This window comes from Rhinolophus hipposideros, assembly GCF_964194185.1.
Source record: "Rhinolophus hipposideros genome assembly, chromosome: 7".
Classification (NCBI taxonomy): Eukaryota; Metazoa; Chordata; class Mammalia; order Chiroptera; family Rhinolophidae; genus Rhinolophus; species Rhinolophus hipposideros.
The window spans coordinates 65,137,020-65,162,056 of record NC_138053.1 but is presented as its reverse complement, the minus strand read 5'-3'; the positions used below and the strand labels follow the sequence as shown (position 1 = coordinate 65,162,056).

Below are 25,037 nucleotides of genomic sequence, written 5' to 3'. Positions count from 1 at the left end.
CCTATTAGAATGGCCAAAATCTAAAACACTGACAACACCAAATGCTGCCAAGGATGTGGCAACAGGAACTCTCATTCAGTGCTGGAGGGAATGTGAAATGGTACAGCCACTTTGGAAGACCGTTTATTTCTTACAAAACCAAGCACACTCTTAGCATATAATCCAGCAATCCACGCCCATTGGTATTTATCCAAAGAAGTGGAAACTTACATCCACAGAAAAGCCTCCATACAGATGTTTACAGTAGCTTTATTCAAAATTGCCAAAACCTGAAAATTACCAAGGTGTCCTCCAATCCAACGGGTGAATGGATAAACAAACTGGTACAACCACAGAATGGAATAAAAAAAAATGTGATAAAAGAAATGAGCTATTAAGCCACGAAAAGACATGGAGAAACCTTAATGCATAATTGCTAAATCAACGAAGGCAATCTGAAAAGACTAGACACTATCTGATTCCAACTACATGACATTCTGAAATGGGAAAAATATAGAGACAGTAAAAAGCCCGAGGTTAAGGTGGGGTAGAGGGAGGGAGGAAGGAATAGGTTAGAATAGGTTAGAGCACAGGCATTTTTAGGTCTGTGTAACTATTCTGTATGATACTATAATGGTGGACACATATCTTTATATGTTTGCCAAAACCAACACAAAGAATGAACAGTAATATAAACTACAGACTTTCAGTTAATAACAATTAATTAATGTATTAATATTGGTTCACTAACAAATGTATCACACTAATGTAAGATATTAATACTAATGGAAGCTGTGTATGTGCAGGGAGATAGGGTGTAAGGGAACTCTGAGTACTTTCTGATCAATTTTTCTGTAAAGCAAACACTCCTCTAAAAAATAAAGTCTATTAATTAAAAAGAAAAAGGCATAAAATATTGACCTACCCACCTAAATACTTCAGAATCCTATGTTCCTTTAGGATAAAGAAAGATAATAAACTAAGCAAACTTAAATGAAAATCATTCCAAACTATTAGAATATACACACATACACACACACATTTTTATTTTTTAGAGCAGTTTTAGGTTCACAGCAGACTTGAGCAGAAAATACAGGGGTTCCCATATACTTGCTGCTTCCACCTATGCACAGGCTCCCCCACCATCAATATCCCCACCAAAATGGTACATTTGTTACAATCAATGAACCAACAGACTCATCTTTATCACCCAAAGTCCATCATTTACATTAGGGTTCACTCCTGGTATTGTATATTCTATGGGTTTTGACAAATAATGACATGTATCCACCATTACAGTATCATATACAGTAATTTCACAGCCCCAAAATCCTCCGTGCTCTGTCTATTCATCCCTCCCTCCTCACTAACCTCTTCATCCTTCCCTCCTCACTAACCCCGGGAACACTGATCTTTCTGCTGCCTCCAGTTTTGCCTTTTCCAGAATCATACAGTAGTTGGAATTATACAGTATGCAGCCTTTTCAAACTGGCTTCTTTAGCTTAGAAATATGCATTTAAGGTTCCTGTATGCCTTTTTGTAGCTGTATAGCTCATTTCTTTTAAGAGCTGAATAATACTACATTATATGGATGTTCCACAGTTTATCCATTCACTTCAAAGGACATCTTAATCACTTGCAAATTTTAGCAATTATGATTAAAGCTGCTATAAACATTTGTGTGAAAGTTTTTGTATGGACATAACTTTTCAACTCCTTTGGGTAATTACCAATGAGTACTACTGCTAGGTTGTATGGTTAAGAGTATGGTTAGTTTTGTAAGAAACTGACAAACTCTCTCAAAGTGTCTGTACCATTTCGCATTCCCACCAGCAATGAATGAGACTTCCTGCTGTTCCACAACCTCACCAGTGTTTGATGTTAGAATATCTTTAATTGCTTTTAGTAACCAATGTTTCTTCAGCAACTGCAGTTCTTGCTGCTGAAGAGAAACATTTTTGAGGCCACAAACCTCTGAGTAGTTTAGAAAGAAATCAAAGTCAAGGAAAATGGAAGAAGAGTAAGACTTCCTGAAAAACACAATAAATGCATTTTCTTTAAGTAGATTATGACAATTGCATATGTGTAAAGATATGTGAGTATATTACCAGCCCTCCCACGAGCAGGCTGTGGCATCTATGAGAGCAACAGTAGAAATGTTAGTGGCAGGGAAGCATTAACAAATGGCTTCCTTTTCTTCTACCCAAGTGACTGGAAAATTAGTTGCTTATATTCACTGCAATTACTAAGCAATTTCTCTGTATTAATTTGCCTAACTTACCTTATTCTTCTGTATAAGATGAAAATCTTTTCCAAAAAGCATGAGTGCATGTTCAAAGCTCCGGCATTCTTCTTCCGTCCACGCAGTCATTCCCTCTAAGTAAATTTTAAAACAAAACTCATTGGCCTCAAAACCCTTTTATATGAATCACTAATTTACTGTCAGTGCGTTTTCCCCATAAAATGCCATAAACACACTCTCTCTCTACACACGCGTGCGTGCACACACACATTCTATATGTTGGAGATTTTAGTTAGGATTACAAAAAGTATACAGGCTATAAATCTTTTGAAAGTCTATAATACCAAAATATAAACACTGATTATTTTCTCTGCATATGGTGGAATAATTTAATGTTTTTCTACAGTTTATGCTGATTATTTTTCTGGGTTTTTGTTTTTTTTTAAACAATGGGAATATTTTTCTTTTAATTAGAAAAAAGGGTTATATCCTTTATGGGGAAAAAAGCCTTATTTTAGTCTCACATCAAAACTGTAAATTCTTCAATTAAAGACCATAAATAATCAATATATATTTATTTAAAGTCAGTTTTCAGTGTTATACTCTGGAAATATAAAGGAAATAAGAAATAGTGCATGCTCTCAAGAGACTTAAATCCTATTCAACTTCCCAACAAATGCTAACGTTGGTATACTAAAATAAAATCTACTTGGGCCAGGGGAGACTTGAAGTGCCTCATTCAATAACACTGGGGACCAAGACCCCAAAGCCATTAGTAGTCTCCCATAAAGGTGAAAAATAGTTTGAACTAAGAAAGAAACCAGTAATTTAATTTTTGAGTTATGAGAGCTTAAAATGATTTCAAAGAAGCAGCTTTTAAAAGGAAACACTTCAATAAACAATCTTGACCTGTAAGTTTCAATGTACTGTTTTCAGCTTTTTATTTTTCCAAGCCATTCATATACTAAGTATTAGTTCACTGTACATAAACTTAATGGGGCATGCAATCAATTTATGTAATGATAAAAATACTGAAATTAAAGTTAACCATTTTCCTTGAAACACATAAGATAAAACCTAAACACTATAAAAATGTTACATAATTACTAAAAATATACTTCTTGCAAAAAATTCAATGGACTATATTATATATATTTCTTTACATATTAATCTACTTTCATTTCCGGTCTGATTTTTAAAAAATTTTTTCAATGAAATCATAAAATCATTCTTTTTAATTACTCTGAATATACTGTTATCTCTGGGGTCTGCTTTGTTCTGTAACTATTTCTTCAAGAAAGTGGAAGTGACACGGAGGGTAACTAATTTGTATTTGATCACTCTGGTACGTCTAAAAATAGAGGGTAAGAAAAAGGAAAAATTTATTTGCTATGACGACGAACAAAGATCTTACAAAAGTGTTACAGGTCTGCTCTGCTTAATTTGATCCTCAAATGACCATCTCTGGCATTTTCCTCTCTTAATCCCAAGTGTTCCTACCTTGAGATGCCTTTCCATTGCAGCAGTACCTTTCAATCGCTTCCTTTATATTATGGTTACACTTGAGAAGTTCATATAATGCCTAGTAGAGAGAGGAAAAAAACTATTCAATAAAAATAACCAAAAGTTCATACTTAACAGCGTCATTAAAAAAAAAAAAAAAAAAAAAAAAGGTGTACTTTAAAAGTCCTAACAAATATTGACTGATATGTTCTCTAATTCTCTAATTTCAGAACATTTAAGGGTCTGTTTACTCAGACATTTAGTCTATATAACTATCCTGGCAGATTGATTCTGGTATTCCAAGTTCACTGTTTATTCTCACTCTACCTCTCAGAAGTGATCTAGCAGTATCATCTTTAATGTTGTTTTTTTTTTGTTTTTTTGTTTTTTTTTGCTAGGCTTCTGAGCTGTGGTAATTCCCCTATTTTGCATTATTTTTCCTAGCTGGGAAAAATTAAAACCATAGTCTTATCTCTTTATCACCTACTTCCTGCTTTTGAGTTTTAATAAACGGGAATAGCAGCAGACCTGGAATAGAAGTATGTATACTTGAGTGACTAGGTTTATAATGGTCTGTTATTTCCATTTGCTATAAAGGGTGTCATTTTTTAAAAACAGAATTTCTTCCTATTAAATGTCTGAAATTATGAATATACTAAATAGAAGCAGACAGAACTCAACTAAAAGTTAAATGATAATCCACCTTCTCAAGTAAGTTTCAAGAAAGGCAGGGATAGCTCAATATCAGTAAACCTATTACTACATCAGTAGTTTAATAATCAATCATTAAAAACAATCTCAACAGCTGCTAAAAAAGCATCTGATAAATTAGTATTCATTTCAAATTTTAAAAAGACAAAAAATAATAGTTATAAGTAGACAGTTACTACCTTACTATAATAAAGATAGCCTATATCGAACAAAGGGCTGGTATTATTCTTAATGTAAAAGCCTCAAATGTATTACCTTCCTTCAAAAGCAGGCCTCATATCACTATTACTAACAAACGTCTCTTGAGAGTTATGGTTAATGCAGTAACAAATAGAACAGAAATAAGAGATATAACAATGGTAAGGAGGAACAAAAGTATAATTCAATAATGACTTTAAGTCTAGAAACCTAAGAAACAACTGAAAAGCATATTAGTTTCAAAAGCTCAAGAAAAAAATTTTTTAAATGATATTTCTCTACAACAATATACAATTATAAATATAACAGAGATCCCATTTACAATAGCATTAAATATACATACACATATTTAAAAGATACTGAGAAATTAATTAGATGAATGTGATTTTCAACAAAAACATGAGTGATAGAAAAAGTCAAATAAATGGAGTCAGACCACGCTCTTAAAGTATAAGGTTTAATGTTTTAAAGTTACTAATGTTTTGAAGGTACTAATTCTTCCAACATTAATTTACAGTTTTAATGGAATATCAGTACAGAAACCCAACGGGATTTCTTTTTGATAGCTGACAAAACTACATACTTTGAAGTTCAGTTAGTACGACTTCTCTGTGTTACTTGGGAATTCAAGTTTAAGTCCACCTATCTTGGGTACTCACTAGGCTGGCAATAGATGAAAAGATCTGTGAGGGGCAAGATGATGTCAGAGGGCAAAAGGGGACTTCAAAAGGCCTTTAATGGGCAACATCTCACCTACGCCCCACACAATCAGGAGTGTTCTGCAGCTACAGATACACAGAGCTTAAACAAGTGCTCCTAAGTGAAATTTATACAATCTTTTTTTTTAATTTATTGGGGTGACAATTGTTAGTGAAATTACATAGATTTCAGGTGTACAATTCTGTATTACATCATCTATAAATCCAACTGTGTGTTCACCACCCAGAGTCAGTTCTCCTTCCATCACCATATATTTGAAATTTATACAATCTTAATAAACATTACCTTTAACCACTTCCTGAATGAAGTTCAAGAATAATCCCAAAATACCTTTATTATAAAATCTAAAAGTCCAAGCATAGAGAATGTTTACATAAGTGATATTACAACTATCAGATGGAATATGCAGTCATCAACAGTGAGGTATAAAGAATTCTCAGTGACAAAGGAAAATAATATTAAGTGATTAACAGAATATAAAATGGTATCTAAAGTAAGGTATGTGTATCTGTACAGAAAAAAAGGCCAGAAGATATGAAATATTATAGTGATTATAACTATGTCTCGAGATTTTTTTTAAACCAGTATTTTCCAAGTTTTAAACAACTATCAGAAAAAGATATCCAGTTGACATGGAAGAAATACTTGTACCAAATACAAGAAAACCAGTAAGATACTACCAGTTAACTGCTATTAACAATAGAAGTTGAAGTATACCTGCTCATTATCCCTGGTGTGTGTTCCTGAAGAAATCCTGTCCATTATTTTTTCATTTCCAGTTCTTAATGAGGTCTCAACAAGGTACTCCTTAACTTTGCTCTCCAAAACCACACCAGGACGCCAAAGTAACTGATCTTCATTTTCATACACTGATAAAGAAAATCCCATTAACACGTTAAAAATAGTGAACACACTCAAAGATATATATACAGACGTAGTTCCTCTTCCTTGATAGGCTATTCACCGGAACAAGTAACTAACTTTGAGGACACCGGTAATTTCATTATCTGGCAGTTTGAGCTCTTCATTAATAAAGGTTAAAAAATGTTTTTTTTTATCCTTTATTAAGGGCCAAGTGTTCCAGTGGCTAAAGCAAGTAGCTTTTTTGGTGGTTGGATTTCAGGATTTACTAACTAATCAGAAGGCTTTTTATACCTAGTAAAGTCTAATATAAAACTCCATAGTGGTGTCTTATATTCTCGTAATGAGGGGGTAAAAATAACCTGTGTAAATTCTTTAATAACCTCAATGGAATTTTCTATTGAACTCTCAAAATGGCTCTATGAAATGTCTAGAAGTTAAAAATTGACAAACAAAAATAAAAACCAAAATATCTGCAATAATGAAATATCTAAGTATATTTTTCCTTTACTGATTTCCTCCCAAAAGGTGAATTTTTTATTTACAGGAGGCAGCTGATTAATCAAAAATGAAAACTAACAATAAACAGAGGAATAAACTTTCTACAATCTCTGCAATATAAAGAGGCTGATATACTAATAAGCAAAATATCACTAGAACAGGTCTGTTTTATTAATGCACACATTGCTGCTGTAGTCAAAGCTTCTACCTCACACAATAAATACAGGTGGCCAAAGTTTTTTTCCCAGTGCTTCAAGTGCAATCCATTCTTCAAGTGTATAATAAGTACTAAGGATAGTTAACAAAACTAATCTATTGCAAGTTCACTATGTATAAGAGACCATGGTAAGTACTTTATATTCACAACTGTACAGGCAACCATTATCATTCTCGGCGAAAAGGAAAGTTAAAAATAAAGTGTGCCTGTGAAGCAGTAAGATTGACTTTTGTGCTGTTTTTGGAACCAGTTTCTTTACAATTTGGACAAAACTGAAATAGGTAAAATAGCTTAGGTTTATTCCCTCAAAAGGTAGAGAAGGAAACCTTCCATCCTGAATGTGTGCATAAAACTGAGAGAATATTACCTCCATTATGTTTATTCTAAGAACTGACAGGTACTGAGCATGTAATTGGCTCCAAGGGTGTGTGTGGCATTTGGGCGGCAGTGGTAGAGAGGCTAGGACATCCGAATAAGATCAGCTACTGCTTGCTTTCCCAGGACAACTGCCTTCCATCACTTTGAAAGCGGTTTAGGGAAACAGTATTGCTAGGGGCTGCCAAGGCTAATGACCCCCAGGGTAGCCAGTCCCCCCTTCCTTTAAATAGGGGTGACCTGACATAGAGGAAAAGAAGAAAGAACTCTGGAAATTTTGTGTTGCTATGCTGTTTTGCCCTCATGACTTCACAGGGACCAATCAACTCATTAGAAAAAAGCCAAATGCACATGGCCAGATCTACTTAGTTTCCAAGTTCAACTAGGAAGGTATAACTGCATTTTTATATCCCACCATTTCTCTGCATATTTTCAGAACCAACTATAATTGGAATCTACCGAAAATGTGAGGAAAAACTAATTACACTCAAGTAGGGGTGTACAACAAAAGAAGAAGAATCCTTATGTTCCACCAACTTCTTCTCTTTCAGGGCAGGGGCAGGAGTATTTCTTCTGGTCTCTTTTTCACTCAAGAGTTTTCTTTCCAAGAGGTTTATATCTCTAACATTCTCATTATCTCAGGTGATGATTCTACCCAATTCTACTGGAGCAGGTTGTAGGCCAAGCAGTTAGTTGCACCGTAAGAGGCACTCTACTATCTCAACAGGTGCTGAGTACACTGGCCAAGAAATACTGTACTGAGAGGAAGGTGACTCTCTGAGTCTCATGGTTAGTTTTGATATATTATTTCTAAGTCAGGCCTACATTTTCCCTGACTCTACATCAATCTTTATACTACCAAGGTTGGTTTATAACAAGATGTTTAAATAAATGTATTAAGGGATAACTTGCCTATCAGATATTATTAAAATCAAAAGCCTTCTTCCTTACCTTTCTCGTTGCCATCATACTCTCCAAGATAAGGGGGAATCTCTGCCTGATATTGTAAACCGATCATTATTTCCTACAGGAAAATTTAGAAGTAAAAATAACTTATTATAAAAATAAATACTGGAAAAAGATTTCCAACTCATTAATCAGTTACTACAGGTCAAAAGAAACTTCATCTTACAACAATAAAATTTCTCAAATTATTTCAAAAATGTTTTAAAAAGCTACTTTAATACGTTAGCCCAAATGGTCTATCACGTTATGATGAAGGTTGGTAACTCAATTTACCTTCCTCAAATCTTCAGGTGAGTTACCACTGTCTGTTTCAACATCTTCAACTTCTGATTCCTTATCACCATCACATGTAGTATTTGCTTAAAAGAAGAAAATTAAATTTCAAAAAAGGTTTATATTGCCTATTTTTGCAGCACCTGAAAGAATGCCTCACATGTGATATTTATAAAAATTTGTTGAATAAATGAGATCAGTACAAATATACTGAACCTCTTGTAACAGTCTTACATTTTAACATTGGTCAAAACAAGACACTGAAAAGAGTAAGAAAGCTTATAGTATCCTTATAATTATTTGGTGTTCAGTAAGTAGTTTGGGAATGTAAAAGGCAAACCACTATGGTCACCTTAAAAAAGAATATAAAGTGCTGGAGTTCTGATTATACTAATGTAGACTGGGACACACAAAAAGAGCCGCACATTAAGGCCACCAAAGTTCTAGTTTTGTGCATGCAAGCGTGTGGGTGTATTTGTTAACTGACCAGTTATTCTACCATATAAATACATGAGAAATAATCAAGACGGTATATAAGAAATTATTTCAGTTCAAAGATCTTTTAAATTACTCATAAAAATTAAGGGATAATACCAAGAACTACAGGAAAAGGATTAAATACATCACTAAAAATAAAAAACACTTTTTGAGCAACTGATAGCTGTCAAAACCAGGAGAGTAACGCCTTTTAACAGAAGTCCAAAAACTGTCTATATAATTTCATGATTAAACTAAGACTGATTACCATAGCAACAGATGAGTCTTGGGGAAGAGAACAGCCTTGTAAAACTAAGCAAATGTTTTAGTTTGAATATCAGTTGACCTCTATCCCAATAAAAAAGGTTATAATCTTACTCAGATTCTAACAGAATTTTATTTCAATCAAGAAAAAAACTTAGACTATTTTGACAAACTACTAAATGTAATGAAATGTACCCAAGCTAGACTATCAATACGACTATTAATCAGTAATGACTGGGTTTCTTACATCGTAAAGGCCTAGGGAAGAAATCAGAAGTTTCATGGGAAGTCACTGATGGTGTCAGATCATCTGCAGAAGACTGAGTTTCCTCATCATCACCCGACAATAGGTCTTTTGCTATTTCCTCCTGTAAGAATAGGAATGCAGTGCTGGCGTTAGAACTGATTACATCTCATTAATTTTTAAAAATGTCTTTTTATAACATCATTCATAAACATATTATCATGATGCTATGATACAATTAAGAACTAGATGAAGGTCCCATAGTTCTGAGAGAATTTAAAATTCTATAATTTACTTCATGTAACTATTTAATAACATTTAAGATTTAATTATATATAATATTTAATAAGTATATTAGTATACACCTATAACAAACAATTTGCCCATATTGTTTATATCCATAAAAAATAATTTATGGATATGCAGAGAACTTAGTGGAAGCTGCAGGCTAATTTTAGTGAATTTACAACAAAAGTAATCTTACTTCTAAGTGATTAACAATTAAACTCACTCTCTATCAACATAAATAAAAACAGTCAGCCCTCAGTATCCGAGAGTACCGCATCCACAGATTCAACCAACCATGGATCAAAAATATTTGAAAAAAATGTTATGTTATTGTTAATTGTCTGTGTAGTTAGGGCTACAATGGTTGATCTGTACTAAACATGTATAGACTTTTTTTCTTGTCAGGTTCCTTAAACATTACAATATTACAACTATTTACATTGCATTTACATTGTATTAGGTATTATAAGTAATCTAGAGATGACTTACAGTATACAAGAGGATGTTCACAGGCTACATGCAAATACTACACCATTTTATAAAAGGGACTTGAGTACCCTTGGATTTTGGTATCCAAGGGGTCCTAAAACCAATCCCTCCCTCCACGGATACTGAGGGATGACTGTAAAACAAAACCAAAAAGTCTCCGAACTCCACACTTCCAATAATTTGAAAAGTCCAACTAATGAATAGCTCTGACTAGTGATGTAAGTTCCAAAGAAACAGGTCTGAATTAAGTTTTATGTCCAAGTGTACCTTCATCCTTGTGACTGGTACATAAAAGGCACTCAATATTTGCTGAGGGACTACGGTCATTAAGGTTCGTGGTACATTAATATCACATTTGACTGAAAAGTGGGAACATAACTCACAGGAAGAGGTTCCAAGATGTGGATTCCTCTCCCTGCCTGAGATCGGAAAGGCGAGGAAAGCTTTCCAGGGATCTGTTAGCAGAGACAGTGGCTGTGTGAATTTTCCTCAGCAAGGACTAGGCCTTCCCCACAACCAGCCTATGGTATCACCGAGCCTCGGCTGCTGCAGCCGCTGTCACTCGCAGAGCCCAAGTAAACAAGAGATTCTCTCCAACCATGCCATGCCTAAGCCAGATCAGTTTGAAGTCTTGTGGAGGATTTATTAATCAATGTATTCAAGGGTTCACAGGATCAAAAGTTAGGGCAAAATCTAAGTTTAGATATAATGTGTTCGCATAGGAAAGATGGAAAAATTATGGAAGAATACTCAAGCATGCAATGTATTATGAAGCAATTATATACTACTTTTAAAGTAGTGTGATCGAAGCCATACAATATTTAAAACAGTCACCAAAATGATAAGAGCAATGGGTCAATAAGAAGTTTACATTTCAGAATTATGAAATCCTTTAAATTAAGGAAACTCTAATAAAAATAATCAGTGGTGATAGATCTGGAATTTTTCTTTTAAATGATTGTACTTACTTTGTCTAGTGTCATATCTGGTAGTTCATCTGCAAGTTCACTTGGGGAACTATTTGCACTAGAATTTGCAACTGCTGGAACTGTAGGTTCATAGCCATAGAATGCCAGTAAATCTTCTAAAGGCATGTTTCCTTCCTATTCAAGCCAGGGCACAAACATGAGCTCAGGAGATGTCACAAAACATCAGATAAACTGTCATGCCCTTAATGTTCACAAAGCACATTATCAAAACAGAAGTATCAAATCAAAGCCAAGTTTTAGTTTTTCCTTTTGTTCCATTGTCAGAAAACAGTCTCAAAAACACCTAACACATTAACAAAAGCCTAACAATTAACATCTTAGTTTTTATTTTCTAGCATTTCACTTTTTAAAAAAATTCCTCAAATATCTGCTTTAGTGCAGTTTTTTTTTTTTTACCTTTCACATATAAAGCTTTGCCTTGAAAACATTTCCAATTAATCAATCAATAACTTCATGTAATTTTCAGCTTGTTTCCTTGCAATTAACAGCTTACCACTTGGTTTAGTCTTCACATTAATTAGAAGATACCTGATGGGAAACCTTTGCTGAACATTTACTAAAATCAACAATATTTATATATTAATGTTCAAAACACAATTATCCTTTAATATTTCTACTAATATATCTACCTTCCATACCAATTATTTCAGGTTTTTTTCCAAAACTGTCTATTGGAGTTTGTAATATTACCACCATCTTACCAATGAGAAAACTGAGGCTTAGTTCTGGGTTCAAATTCCAGGACCCCCAGTTCCCTTACTGGCTGCATTGCTTTCATAAAATGACATACTCTGGTTGCACTGCTGTCTGTATTATGAAGATCTATGCCATGTCACATAGTGACACCGAGTCACTGATTTTCCCTCACTAATCCATCTGAAAATAAGTGCTATACAGTCAAGTCTTGAACAACATGGGTTTGGATGTCATGGGTCCACTGAGCCGTGGATTTTTTTCCAAAAATATATGGAAAGTGTTTTGGAGGTTTGTGAAAATTTGAAAACACTTGCAGACAATTTGAAAAACCTTATGATTTTTTTAATAACATTTTCTTTACCCTAGCTTACTTTAAGAATACAGCCTATAATAAATATAATATATAAAATATGTGTTAATCTACTATTTATATTGATAGTAAGGCTTTTGGTCAACAGTAGGCTATTAGTAGTTAAGTTTTTAGGGAGTCAAAAATTGTATGTGGACTTTCAACTGTGCAAGGGGGATTAGCAATTCTCACCCCCACATTATTCAAGGGTCAACTTTATTTTCTTTTAAAAAATATTTTAATTCAACTGCTAAAGTATATAGAACTATTTAAAGTTATTTAAATAAGTAACTTCAAAACAATATATCCATGGATACGTTAATTTGTTAAATATTTTTAAGGCACTTATGTCCATCTATTAAGAGATTCATTTTTAAAGCTTGCTTATTGGTTTAGTGTTCCCCTTAAGACAAAATACCTAAGTCATGAAGCAGCTAAAGCAGAATGTGCAAAACATGCCCACAGATGATCAGTAAGTGCTGAGAGGAGCCAGTGATGAATGACTCCTAGAGAGGCAGCTGACTGCCCCCCAGGGCCCACAGAGGATGCAGGATCTGGGGGGTCCCCAAGAAATCTGGCCTTGGCCTTTGCAGGTATGTAACTTACATTTTTCACTACGCCCGATTTAAAGCAAATTCATGCTAAACAAACTTAGAATAAGATATACAACAGAATGTGTTCATTTGTAAATTTGCAATAGGAGACCTGTGCCTTTCCAGTGACTATACCATTCATGTCACTCATGAAATAAATCCTTTTAGCTTGGGACTAAAATCAGTAAAACGCTGCTTTGCTAGCAATTTGAGTCAACGCAAATTGAGTTGGATGGTCAGAATGGACAGAAGTTCACCTAACGCCATGGGTAAACATTATGAATTACTCTTCTCCCAAATCAAAGAACTCCTCAAAGATGCCCTAAACTAGATTTAGAGTCTCTCTAGTCCTGCTCCTTGCAGAATCCCTGCAACCCATCCCGTTTGGCTCATAATGGTTATAATATAAGAGGAAACTGGGTTGCAGCCTTTGCCAACCACCTGTCAATAGTATTTCTCCAAAACCTGAGTTTCAGACTCCCTCCATAGCTGCAGAGATGACAATTTGTATGCATCACACACTGACAGTCCACCTTCCCCTTAATACAGTATTTACTAGGTCGTAGGTACTGTGAGAAGGGCTACCAGCTAAGGATACAGAAATGACATTTATAGAAAAATTTCTGCTTTCAAGAAGTTCAGTCTTAGTAGAAGAAACTGGTAAGTTAACATTTATACTACAATGTCATGGCTGCAATAATCAGTTCTGGAAATGGTGCTATAAATTGGTGGGTACAAAGAAGGGAAGACCTACACTCCAGGAATACTGGTATAGGGTAGTGAAGTACCACACAGAGGGCGAATACTGAGCTAAGACTTGAAAGATGAAGAGGCCTTTGTAGACGTATACTAGGTTGTATACTAGGGACTTGTGTCTGTCACCAGTAACACTGAGCTCTGACTGTGCCAGGCCACTGCTCCAGGCGCTGGTATAAAACACAGGTCTTGCCTTTCTACAACTTACAGACTAAGGGCGATACTGACAATACACAAATACTACTAATTATGAGGAATAAAAAGGAAATAAGCAGGGTCCTGAAGTTTGGGGAGGTGGAGAGGTAAGAGGAAGCAGGGAGATCATAGAGGACGCTGGTGCTGGGTAAAGGTACTGACACAGACCTGGACAGAAGTGAACAGATGAGATACATTTTGAGGTGTAATCACATGAGTTACTGGATGTGGGAGTGAAAGGGAGAAGGAAAGATACTCCCAAGACTTCTATTTGAGCAACTGCTTAGATGGTGGTAACTTGTACTGACAGAGACGAAAACTAAAGAAAGAAAAGACCTTTGAAGGAAAGAAATTAAGAGTTCTACACAGGGTACAAGCTAAGTCTGAGAGGCCTATGAAACATCCAAGTGGAAAAGTCAACTTGGCGGGAAGCCTGGAGCTCAGAGGATCAGGCTGGGCTAAAGATATAAATCTGGCATTCATTAGCATCTAGCTGATATTTAAAGCTACAAGAGTTGATGAGCTCACTCAGGGAGAGGGAAGAGAGAAAAGAGAAGGGGATACATGCTTTATTATAGGAACTTTCAGATATGCTACCCTACAGGCAATGAGGTATCTCTAGAAAATTGTAAACATGGTTTACATTTTGGAAATAACGTTCTACAGGGAGTAGAAGAATGAGAGCCTGAACTAAAGAAGGGAATTATCTGAACGAAATTAAGGAAAATCTGTTTCTTGACTTACTTGATAGAATGAATGAAAGTGACACTGAGTCTAAATGGACTGCCCATTTCTGGTCTGAGAAGGCTAAGTAGCTATAGCACCATGAGACAGAAACACAAAACAAATAAACTTTAGGATGGAGGGTGTGATGGTAGATGATGACTAAATGTAAAAGTTGTAGCAATGGGCTTGAATTCGATTATCCCGAAAAAGGATATAGAGTAAGAAAACAAGAGCTAGAACCCTGCAGAACACCATAAATTAAAATGTGGGCAAAGAAAGAAAAGTCCATAAATGTGACAGAGGAAGACACCAGAGAGCAGAAGCAGAACTAGGAGAAATCAAGATAATGTAAGTTAGAAGAAGAGAGTGTGACGAAATGAGGGGTGGTGACTTGGGTCAAATATCAAAGAGAAATCAGTCGAGATAAAGACAGACATGCATTCTTAGTATCAGTCAATTAGGAATTTGACCTTACAACCTGTTTGAAGCAGCAAAGCTAAGCACCAAAATGGGAGGGAGAGAAAGTACATACACTATACAAGAAAGACTCAGGGCAACACAGGGTCAAAAGAGCATTTCTTTCAATGTGGGAAATGTACACGTAGGATTCTATGCTGAAATAAAAAATTAGAAGAATAAACGGAGGGCAGCAGGGATGGAATCTAGGGGTTAACTGCGGATGTCCCAGGCAGATACTCCTGGGACAGAGGGAAAGAAGGAAGAATGAGTATAAAAGTTAAGTTTGTATGTGTGGGGCAAACAGGAGGTTCCAGGTAGTCACTCATGAAAATCCTACTTTCTCTATCAAGACACAAGCATGATCATCTGTTGAGGGAGAAGGGGACCACCTTAGTGGAAACCTCATTAATTCGTTCAAGGGATGACACTCTATGCTCGTACTAGTCCCCTAAAGGGGTCTGGTTCTAAAACACAGAAATTATCTGGACTAAAATTTTTAAAGCAAAACTAGAAAAGGTGCATGCAGTCTCTGAAGCACTTATCGCGAATGAGCTTTCTATTAGAGCCTAGCAATAAAGAAAGCACTTAGTAGTCCTTTAAAGCATAAATGACATTTTTTTCAAAACCAAGTTAGTAAATCTCAGTCTCCAAGGATCTGTGGTGACGAGATCAGCTTAGAAGTTTGACCTAGCACCTTACCCCAGGTATAAGGATTCTTCTCTTCTGTATTTTTTCTCAGGTATATTGCTGGCCCTACTTCTAAGGGACACATTTAAATCTAGGTCCACTTACGAATGAACTGTTTCATAAGCTGAAGGGCTTGTGTCAGGAAGAGAACAAGATGTAGAGGCAGAGGACGCACTACTTATTATTTCTGTTGGCTCATCACCGAACCCCTTTGACCTCCATTTCCTCATCTGTAAATACAACAATACCTAATTTCCTGATCCTGTGACGCATATCCTCACCTATCAGAAATCAGGACACATCTTATTACCAATGCACAGTGCTCCTCCCTGGCCCCATCTATTGATTTTTAAATCTATGGCACATCTGACAATCAACACGGCCTCTGAGACGAGAAAAGAATGCGAATGCTCATCTGACACACCTGACAGTGCTGCTGGATGGGTCGAACGGGATTGTCTAAGTGAAGTACAGATCAATTTTAATATAACGCTAGTCTGCTATCTTAAAATACAAGATGCAAAACAGTATACATGTAACTTTTTTAAAATGCTTAAAAAAAAAAAATAAAAAAGGAAGGACCAATACCAAAGTCTTAAGTGTTACAAAAGGTGGTTTCTACTTTCTCATTTCACAAAGAATATCAGAGGGTAAATCTCTATGTTAATATAAAAAATGTGAAGGACTTTTAAAAAAAAAAGTTATAGTTCTAAATCTAGGACTACTGAATAAAACCTCTCAGAAACAGTGACGTGAATAAATTAAAATATAGAAACACATGACATATAAACCTTATTATAATGTTTAACAACAAAAATCTAGTTACATAATCTGTCCTCTATACTTACCAAATCGCTGCTATAAGAAAACTGATTTTGTACTTCTTATTTTTCATACCAAATAAGGTACTAAAAAAAAAATTGTAAGCACCAAAATGTAGGCCATCCTTTAGTCTACAAACTATTGAGTTTATTTACTATGAGTATAAAACCTTATTGTGAATTTTGAAAATGAGTATTAACATCTAGCCCCTAAGACTCTTAACATGTACCAGTGCCTAAATCACCATTTCAATAAAAGATTAATAGAATACATTATTTTAAATTGTGTACAAGTAATTTTAAATTTCTGGAAGTTAAATGATCCTTACTCTTCATATTTGTGATTCTGTCTCTTTTATTTATTTTCATGTTTCGTTAAACATCAATAAAGAATAGAGACCACATCTACACAGCATGCTTTGCTACAGATAAGAATCACAGTTCAGAGAAAGTGGGCGTCAGTCACTTTTAGAAATAACTCTTGTCCCTTGCTCAATGAGAGAAGGATTAGCTTTCTGAGTGGAGACACAGCTCTTAGGACTTCACTGGAATTTGCTTAAAGATCATCTGTATTATTTTGCCGTGATTTCCAAGAATGTGATAAAATGCCAAGAAGCAAAACTTTACATATTTCATTTGAAATATATAAAGGGCTATAATTTTTCTGAATCTACAAATTCAGTGCTAGATACCATTACAAAGTAAGAATTTAATTACCAGTTTTTACTAAACAGAATGAAAATCGCAGGAATCAGGGACTAGGTATTTCTGTGAATAGATAAGTAACTTTTTGCTTTTGATTATTTCTCTGTATCTTCTCTAATTTCCTTTTAAAACTCAATAAGCACAAATCAAAGCAATTATTACAATCTCTCGAAGAATAAAACCTATAAATCTGAAAAACAGAATTTCACCAAACCACAAGAATCTCTAATACTGAATGAGTTAACACATTACATGAAATTCTTAATTCTTACTGTTTTACTGACAAAACAGCTACCTGCATGACTGAAATGCACATTTATATTATTTTCCTGTCATGCTGTAACTAGACTGCTGTCTCCCTATCTTTACAATTGTTAATATGTAATCAAGAAAGGTGCATTACGAGAACACCTGGGACTTTTGCCCCATACCCATAGTGGTGTCCTGACTTAAAAATCTACAGGAGAGAAGTGATGATTCTAAGAAGCCCTCCATGAACTTCCACATCAGGCTAAACATCTTTTACTAAATATGTCGGGGGGGGAGGGGGGCGGTGCCAAAAAAATGTACACACATGACTTGTATTCATCTTTTGTCATTGGTATATATTGAGTATTATAATTTTAATACAGTTTTTCCTTTCTTAAAATGTGTACATATTTTTTTTTGGCAATCTCTGTATATACCCTTTCTTCCATAGCTCTCATTGCTTTCACAGTTCTTGGCATACCATATAAAAATATTTGTTCCATTCAAATATATGGTGATGAAACAAGAACTGACAGATGATGTATTATAGAAATGTACACTTGAAACCTATATAATTTTAGTAATGAATGTCAACCCAATAAATTTTTAAAAATCTGAAGAAAAAAATTGTTCCCATTTGTCACCCCACACTAGATTGTAAGCTCCTAGAGTTCAGAAACATTGTCAAATTGCTCATTTTTGCAATCCCAAGATCTACCACAGTCCTCGGTTTAGTGATAATGTTAGCTGGGTTATAATTCTCAGTTATCTTAGGTTACACATGGATAAGAGCTAGAAAGGAATTGCCTGAAGAAAGCCAAGGCAGAGCTGAAGACTCTTGGGCTTCTTTCCTCATCAACAGGCAATACTTTGTCATCACACCTGAAAGAAGTGATAGGAAAGACTTTTCTTCTCGAGTATTTCCTAACAAATTTATCTCTACATTCCCAAGTATGTTTGGCTTTTATAGAAGATATATATATTTTTAAATGACTAAATCTAACTGTAACTGTGTTAGATTAATTTGCCAAATGAATGTGTTTAGAAAATTTTAGGTCTACCAGAGCAAGCCTGGGGTCTAAGCCCTGATAACTTTGCTTTCTGTTTCCCTGTATATTAACATGAAGAAAGAAATGCAATAATAGCCCACCTTTGCCTCACAAAGATAGCAGAAAAGATTATATAAGAACGTACTTTGTTTTCTTGAAGAAAAAGAGGTATAGAAACTCAAAGGATTATTATTCAACAGTATTCCTGAAAGGTCTTGTTATTCTGGGCTGACTAGAGATGTGCAAGTCAGATTAATTTATAGATAGGTATAATCCTACATTTTTTCAAAGTGACCCCTATGGAGGTCTCTCTTTGTAGTCCTGGTATAAATATGTGTTTAAAATCCAGTTCATTTGAATTTATATTGATTTTCAAGTTTAAAAAGTTATAAACTAGATTTACTCCTGCCAACTTTTCAAAAGATGACTGGAATTAGGAAATGGGATATTACTAATTTACATTTTAAAATAGAGTGAAACTTTTTTTCTCTTTCAAGTTTCTTACAGTGTTCTACCAGATGTAAGTAATCTGAAGGAAAAGACTTCTCCCTGTATCTACTGCAGTGCTTAAACTCAAGTTTGACCCTCAGTAGAATAGAGTGGTATAATGCAAAGAAGCATGGGCTAGGATTCAGAACTAAGTTTAGGGTCTACAGTTGTCTATATCTGTAAAATGAGCAGATGTACCTACTTCACTGTGCTGGTATAAACTTAAAAATTAGGACAACAAATATAAAATAATTTTGAAGAATTAAAAGTGTACTTTGCCTATCCTCCAAAATAATGAGAAAAACAGGGACAATCTATAAAAACCAGGTCAAAAACAAAAATGCTGACCCTATTTTTATTTCAGATAGATTGTAAAGTAATTTATGATAAAATTTCAAAATTTTTACTTAAAGTTTCTATTGAAATACTAAAGTAAAATCCTTTACCTTTTCTAAGTCTTCAATTTCAGAACTGAAGTTTTTACCCTCATCCATCATTTCCTCTTCTTCAAGAGTTCTTTCATCATCATAATCATGGACCAACATCTCAGCAGTGGGGTCAAAATCATGATCCTCAGAAGACAAAGACCCAACTGGAATGAAACAAACTCAATCACCTTACAAGTTCACAAGGTTATTTACAAGAGAAAATATTTTGCGCTCTTCTGCCAGTTCCTTTTAATGCGTAAGGTTAAGCTTTGTTATTAAATGCATTTACTATCTATTTTACAGGTTATAAAGACCACACAGTTCTGAAATGATATCTAAACCAGCAAAAGAACAAGGCAGAGTAATTTAACACTTTTATAAGGGGTCCAATCCATAAGAATAAGACTTATAATAGCAGCACAGTGATTTTTAAATGGTGTGGCCCTCAGGCAGCCGGTTAGCTCAGTTCGTTAGAGTGTGGTGCTCTTAACAAGGTTGCTGGTTTCATCCCCGCATGGGCCACTTTGAACTGCGCCCTCCACAACTAGATTGAAACAACTACTTGACTTGGAGCTGATGGGTCCTAGAAAAACACATTTAAATAAATAAATGGAGTGGCCCTTAAAAAAAAAAAAAAAGTCCTAATAGGAAAGTCAAACTTGCTTATGAGTTGGTTTAATTATTTGTCTAAAAGCAGTAGGAAAATGTCAGAAGGATTATGAATGAAAGAGTTCAAAAGAATCTGTTACACACTACGGCCAAACACACTTCATAAGAAGAGAATATAAATTTTACCCAAAGTCTAACCCTCAAAGATGCAAAACACAACAGAAATATGGTTTTTGAACAAATGTAAGTTTCTGTGCAACAGCTATACAGCAATTCCCTCTTTAAAAACACTATCACTTTTCATGTCTATACAGTATTTCAAGCTCCCCAGCTTTAATCAGACAAGCATTAAACTGTAAGAGCATGCTTTTCTTTAGATCACTAATAAAGGGAATATTGAGAATCATATCTAAAAGTTTTGGAAGATATATCCCGTTCCAAGTTTTGGTCAAATCATACTTGCTAATAAAATTATGTTGCATTTTAATGGCAAATATGAAGTTAGCAGGATACTCTGAAAACCACGTGGAAAAATAAATAAGATCTAAAATTCCAAGAGAATGAAATCAAATTATGAAAAGCAGGATTTTCTCCATTTGTTTTACTATAGTATCTAATTCAATTAGACCAGTGACTCTCAGAGCACGGAAGGAAAGAAGTGTCAGAATCCTGGGGTGAAAGAAAAGTGGAAGGAAGCATATTCAACATAAAAAGTTTGATCTGATTTTAGTCAAGCTATTTAGTATTTTGAAATTTCAAACATTTAAGGACATTGTGAGATCATTAAGAAGATACTGAACTAGACCAAAAGATTTTTCACTATGGAAAAATACCACAGACATTTAACTCAATGTTTTTGATTCTGAGTTTGGAGAACTCTGACAATTAGTTCCAAAAATAACACAATTTCTGTGGGACTGAATTCTTTAGGAGGTTTTTACCAGGGGTGCCAAAAAATGTATACACATGACTTGTATTCATCTTTTGTTATTGGTATATATTGAGTATTACAATTTTAATAGTTTTTTCCTTTCTTAAAATGGGTGTACATTTTTTTGGCACACATTGTGTTATGTTTGTTTTTTTTAATGCTGAAAAATCTGCTCATTCCAAAACCTGTTTAAATATAGATGGTTTAACTTGAAAGAAAAAACAATATTTATTAAATAGCTCAAAAGCAGAACACCCACCATTACAAATTTCTTTTTTTTTTGAGGAATTGCTGGAAACCTCTGTGGTATGCCAACATGTCAAGGAGTAAACAGATGGTAACTTAGTTCTACCTCTTTTCTAATCCCATATCATTTGGCCCAGCAGGCTCCCTAAAGTGGAAGGCATTCAATAAGGGCCAGAAATGAAGGGCCTCAGGGTCTACTCTTGGCTTTGTCCCTGGCTTTCTGGGACCTGAGGCAAGTCATTTAAACTTTCTGGGCTTACGTCCAGTTTTTCATTTGTAAAACACATAGGGTTGGTTTAAATGACCTCAAGAGTCTCTTCTAGCTATAAAATTCCCTTTAAAATGGGCCAATCAATTAAAAACAGGTTATAAATTTGTTAAAACACCAAAACCACACTATCTTTTTGCTTTTTATTTGGATTGCAACTTCTTAAAAGCAGACAGTGATACCAAATGGAAAAAATTCCATTATCATCCAGATGTTTGGCATCATCTATATAAATATTCTTTTCCTGAAATCAGTTATAACAAAAAAACATTTGTCTCAAAATTAGAGAAGTGTTTTAAAACGTAAAGATGTAGACAGCTATTTTTAAAATAGCCACCATTTCTTCTACTTGGTGTTAACTATTTTACAATACCTTAAATGATAATCGCGTAGAACTCAAAAGTCAACTAAACACACAAAGTAATATGCAAGGAAATGGACTATTCCCTCTAAGACAACATGTTGTAATATACTTAGACTTGGGAGCTCATCCAGGCTCTGCTATTAACTAGGTGACTCTCAGTAGAATTATTTAAAAGTCTCTTCAAGTGTAAAATAAGGGAGTTGGACTGTTCAGAGGTACTTTTCCTGGAGACTGTAATAAGAGGGAAAAGTCAGCCAAGAGGGGGCTGGAAAGGGGATGAGAAATTGAAACAATGCTATCCTTACATTTTAGCACAGGAGGAGAAAGGTCCTCACCAAAGATGGGCTTCAGGGGTTCCATAAAACCCATTGTATGCAATTACGCATATGTGCAGAGTTCTGGAGAGAGTCCCTTTGCTTTCATCCGATCCTGACAGGAGTTTCTGGCCCCCAAAAGGCTAAGAAACACTGTATTAGAAGATCGAAGGTAGTCTGACCTCAAAAATTGTATATTACCATTTTTCAGTGCCAAACTTGGAAATTCTGCTTCTTCTGATTAAGCTGGCTTTACCTAACTCTCAAAATTCTATTTTAATACAGTCTATAGACATTGCTCAATTATGAAAAATATAACACAAAATAGGGCAGACAAGAGTCATAGTTAATAATCAATATAAGCAACCCCAAAGTTCTGACAAACTAAAGAGTTGATTTCTTGAAGAAACCAAAATTAAAATCTAAAACTAAATTTCTAAAGTTGTGCAAAGATAATTTGGGATTGTTTCAGCCTTAGAGAAAAACAAGATATTGTGAGCATTAAACAAATATTACTCAAAAAAAAAAAACACTGTTAGCTGTTAGCAGCTTTGCAACAAGGTAATTTTCTTTTCAACAAGCATGAAAAGAAAAAGAGAATAGTTTAACTGTTCCTTCCTCGAACAGCTTAATTACCCAAATGTACACTGAAACGCTTAAAAACAAATGATGAAAAACTCGCAGGACAAGTTGTTGTGGAAAACCTTTAGCAATAGACCTTTGAGCCCCCATTACCCCTTGGGACCCCCTGAAGAGGTAAGAAAATAGGACAAACCTGGGCTCGAACTTCCAAAAGAAGCCTAGGAGAGAGAAGAAAACGTGCGGTTAGATCGCGAAGCCTAGGGGAAGAGGCAGCGCCGGCAACTGGGCGCAGAGGAGGCGGAGCCCGGCGCTCCTCCGCAGCTGCCAAAAGTGCAAGACGTAGCTTCGCTCCAATCGCTCCCGGCCCCTTTCGGGCCCCTCTTGGCTGCCTCGTCTTCCTTTTTGAGTCCCCAGTGTACAAACTCACAGACCCGGGACGAAGCCCGGAATCTAACAGGCAACTCCAAGCAGCCCCTCGGAGCTCAGCAAGTTACAAAGGGAAGACGCAAAACCCAGAGCAGTCGGTTCGCAACATCGGTCCCCCATCCCTGGCATCTCAGGAGTCCCCCAAATCCCACCCAGCTCTCTACCACCCCAAACACCACCTCGCAACGCACACCCTTTCCTGGAAGGGGCTCACCCTCTGACAACCTAGTGCATCCCCTGGAGCCTGGGAGCCCCAACTCCGGGGCTGTCTTCTGCCCCCGCGCGTAGGCCAGCTCGCAACCGGACACTCGCCCCCAAACCAAAGCGCAAACCCCCATCCTCTCCCCTGAGTCCGGAGACGCGGTCCCTCGGTCGCAAAGATGCTGGTTCCTTCCCGGGTGTTCACTCCCTCCCCAGGCCTGCCGGCGAGCCCCTCGCCCCAACGAGGTCCCGCCGAGGGGCTCCTGCTGCGCTACCCCCTCCCCCCAGCTCACTAGTCCCGGGGGACACGGCCCGGGCAGCTTCGCTCGCCCTGCCTCCCTCCTCCAGCCTAGGGGAAGTGGGGCTACTGAGAGCCCCCGGACAGAGCGTAGAGGGTCTTGGTCGTCCCCCCTTCACCCCCGGGGCTCCCGCATCTCCGGGGCTGCGGAGCCGGGAGTCCCTCTCGCCTCCCGCGAAGCCCGGCGGCCGCGCATCCCGCTCGCCTCCACGCCCGGAGCAAAGTGGAGGGTGAGGCTCCTCGGCGCTGCAGCCGGGACCCTGGGGGCCGGGAACACAGAGCACTCCTCCCGCGGGGCAGTGGCGCAGCCCGCTCCCCGCTTTGCAAGCCGGCCGCGGAGGGGGGGATCGGCCGGTTTCCACCCACCCCGGCCCCGGGGGGCGGCGCGCAGGCTCTGGCGGCCCGCGTCAGCTGCCCGGGGGCACGACACAGCGCAGTCCCCGGGCCAGGGCTCGATGCCTCTGGCCACCGCCTCCGGCCCGGCCCCGTCGCCCGGTCGGGTCGCGGCTGGAGCCGACGCGGCCTAGTCCCGGAGGGAGACCGCTCTCGCGCCCGCTCCCGCCCCCCTGCCGGCCCCGCCGCGGCCAGTCGCCGCCCCGCGGCCCCCGCGCCGCCACCCATGGGGCCGTGGGAAGGGCCCCGGATCCTCCAGGCTGGCTCGGGAACCGCGGGGATCCGCCGGGCGCCCGGTCCAGCCCGGCCGCTCTTGCCCGGTTTCCCTGCTCACCTCCGCCATATTGGTACCTTTAGGGCGAACGAGCAGCGCCGAGCCCAGTCCCCGGATGGGGCGCCTGAGCCAATCGCAGCCGCCGCCGCCGCCGCCGCCGCGGTCCGCCCGGCACCCGCCCGGCGGCGGGGGCGGCTCGGCCCCTTATAGGGCAGGGCGGCCACGACGCCCCCGGCCCCTCGCACGCCCACCCCGCCCGGCGCCCCGCGCCCCGCGCCCCGCGCCCCGCGCCCGCTGCGGGGGGCCCGACTTGCACCCGCGCTCACCCGCCCTCCTCTCGCGGCTGGAGTTAAGTTCTTGCAGAATTGGAGTCAAGCGGGGGACGGATGGAAGCACGGGTGCGGGACAGACCCACGTCCAGCTCGCCGAGGCCACAGAGCCGGCCATGGCGGCTGAGGACCCAACGACAGACACCCGGGTCCGCCAGGGTGTGGGGGAAGCGGGCAGGAGACGTGGAGGGACAACTCGACAGACTTCCTCGGGAAGACAGGAGGTGATCGATGGAGTAGACTGATGGACGAGAGGAAGCCCCGAGAAAGGGGAGAAGTGGACGACGGACGGCAGGGTCAGTC

At 37.7% G+C, this 25,037-nt stretch overlaps 1 protein-coding gene across 3 annotated transcripts in view; it reads right to left on the bottom strand.

Moving 5' to 3' along the window:
- The window catches only part of MIER3 (MIER family member 3), a 32,592-nt gene extending 8,103 nt beyond the window's left edge, over positions 1-24,489 (bottom strand). Inside the window, exons 1-11 of one of the 3 annotated variants that reach the window (XM_081054093.1) lie at positions 24,466-24,489; positions 23,007-23,031; positions 19,518-19,663; positions 11,277-11,411; positions 10,692-10,763; positions 9,535-9,655; positions 8,547-8,632; positions 8,259-8,331; positions 6,071-6,222; positions 3,722-3,803; positions 2,261-2,355 (exon numbers count right to left, since the gene is read on the bottom strand). In XM_081054093.1, the coding sequence (XP_080910219.1) occupies positions 2,261-2,355; positions 3,722-3,803; positions 6,071-6,222; positions 8,259-8,331; positions 8,547-8,632; positions 9,535-9,655; positions 10,692-10,763; positions 11,277-11,411; positions 19,518-19,663; positions 23,007-23,031; positions 24,466-24,474 (996 nt within the window). In that variant the 5' untranslated portion in view covers positions 24,475-24,489. Of the gene's footprint in view, positions 1-2,260; positions 2,356-3,721; positions 3,804-6,070; positions 6,223-8,258; positions 8,332-8,546; positions 8,633-9,534; positions 9,656-10,691; positions 10,764-11,276; positions 11,412-19,517; positions 19,664-23,006; positions 23,123-24,465 lie in introns of those variants that run through there. The other 2 variants (XM_081054094.1, XM_081054095.1) reach the window with 2 other exon arrangements.
- Positions 24,490-25,037: the final 548 nt, after the last annotated feature.